Below are 2,264 nucleotides of genomic sequence, written 5' to 3' on the forward strand. Positions count from 1 at the left end.
CCTGCTACTAACCAAGGGCCAACATGTGTGTGCGAAATATTTTCTAGGCTATCCCATAGAAGTCTACGTTTGCTAATCTTAGTACTTTCATAAATAACACTAAAAAGCCATGAAATAGGATCGGGCTATACCTGGATCATAGCATGCAATTCTTGGTCAGTTTGCCTAATATGAGTGACAGTGACCATATCTGTGACCCATATGAAAACGATCCCGCCTGCTCTACCTTGGGCAGGAAACTATAGGAAATCATCAAAGTGGAATTCGTCTTTGAGTCCCACATGATTTTCCATCCTAGTTTCGAGCAAGGCTACCATGCATAGCCTATTGGTAGCTACTAGTTCTCTGAAATTCCTTTTGAAGGCATCGTTATTGTGAGCACGTGATTTTTGCTCGATGAAAAAATACTCCTATAAATTCACAAAAAATAGATTTGTTTTTAATTATTTTAATTTTTATAGAATTTTTAGGAATTTTTTGCTAATTGTTGTTTGTATTTTAGTTGCATGTTTAATATTTTAAAATTGCAAGAAAATATCAAAAATGTCTAAAAATTCAATGCATAACATTTTTAGTTTTATTTTCATTTAGGAATTAGTTGCATTATTAAGCAAAATCACTAAAATGACCATTTTTACATATTTAAACTTTTAATCTTTAAGATTATTATTTTTCTTTAATTTCAGTTAATTAGTTGTTGAAATAGATAAATAATTTTAATTTTTACCAATTAGATTAATTTAGGACTCAATTTATGTTTTAAAGTAAAAAAGAAATAAAAAATAAGAAAGGAAAATGGGCTTATTTTTTTGGAGTTAAATCGGACTGGGCCAGTCTAAATAGCCCAAATTCCCCTTCACAAACCGTGAGCCCTGTTAACCCACTGGTCGTCAATATCCGGCCATAGCCCGCCTTTGTTTCTTCTGTACAAACAACACCACTGAGTATGAAGCCTGTATTATGGGTATGAATATGGTAGTTGACATGGATGTGGAAGAATTGTTAATCATGGGAGATTCTGACTTGATTATTCGGCAAGCTCAAGGTGAATGGAAAACTCGGGACATCAAGCTTATCCCATACATGCAACATGTGGAAGATCTTAGCAAACGGTTCAAGTCTGTTCAATTCAGGTACATCCCTCGATTCCACAATGAGTTCGTTGATGCGCTAGCTACCTTGGCGGTAATGTTGCCATATCTGGGTAATGTCCATATTGACTCATTAGATATCCAAATTCGAGAAAAACATGGTTATTGCAATGCAGTTGAAATAGAAACAGATTTTCAGCCATGGTATCATGACATCAAAAGATTTTTGAAGACAAAGGAATACCCCAAGCAAACCAGTGGAGACCAAAAGAGAACCATTAGAAGGCTAGCCAACAATTTCTTCTTGAGTGGAGATGTCTTGTACAAAAGAACTCCAGATTTGAATCTTTTAAGGTGCGTAGATGCTCAAGAGGCTAGAAAGATCATAAACGAAGTACATTCGGGAGTATGCGGGCCCCATATGAATGGATATGTCCTTGTAAAGAAAATCCTTCGGCGGGTTATTATTAGATGACCATGGAGAAGGATTGCTTCAGTTTTGTCCGAAAGCGCCATCAGTATCAGATACACGGTGACCTGATTCATGCAACACCTTCAGAATTGCATCCTATATCAGCACCTTGGTCGTTCATTGCCTGGGGTATGGATGTAATTGGACCGATTGAGACAAAAGCTTCAAATGGGCACAAATTCATCTTAGTTGCCATTGACTATTTCACAAAATAGGTTGAAGCAGTCACTTTCAAAACCGTTACCAAGAAAGCGGTGGTGGACTTCGTGCATTCCAACATCATTTGCTGTTTTGGTATTCCTAAAACTATCATTACAGACAATGCTGCAAATCTGAATAGTCATTTGATGAGAGAGGTATGCGAACAATTTAAGATCACGCATCGTAACTCTACTCCTTATCGGCCCAAAGCTAATGGTGCTGTTGAAACAACAAACAAGAATATCAAGAAGATCCTTAGGGAAAATGATGCAAAGTTCTAGACAATGGCATTAGAAGCCTCCTTTTGTATTATTGGGATACTGCACAACCGTGTGCACATCAATTGGGGCAACACCCTATTTATTGGTTTATGGCTCGAAGCCATAATACCTACAGAAGTTGAGATTCCCTCTCTTCGAATCATTATTGAAGCTGAGATTGAGGATGATGAATGGTTCAAGACCTGTTTAGAACAATTAACCATGATTGATGAAAAACGG

General features: G+C 36.9%; 1 protein-coding gene across 1 annotated transcript; it reads left to right on the top strand.

Annotated features, from left to right (window-relative positions):
• Positions 1-972: 972 nt before the first annotated feature.
• LOC107767361 (uncharacterized) lies at positions 973-1,566 on the top strand. Its single transcript, XM_075240348.1, has one exon. It carries the CDS (start codon positions 973-975, stop codon positions 1,564-1,566), a length of 594 nt encoding a protein of 197 aa, XP_075096449.1.
• The last annotated feature ends 698 nt before the right edge of the window (positions 1,567-2,264 follow it).

This window comes from Nicotiana tabacum, chromosome 20 (assembly GCF_000715075.1).
Source record: "Nicotiana tabacum cultivar K326 chromosome 20, ASM71507v2, whole genome shotgun sequence".
NCBI classification, from domain to species: domain Eukaryota; kingdom Viridiplantae; phylum Streptophyta; class Magnoliopsida; order Solanales; family Solanaceae; genus Nicotiana; species Nicotiana tabacum.

What these genes read in the sequence shown, in the direction of transcription:
- LOC107767361 (XM_075240348.1), top strand. Translation starts at nt 973, where the DNA reads ATGGTAGTTGACATGGATGTGGAAGAATTGTTAATCATGGGAGATTCT.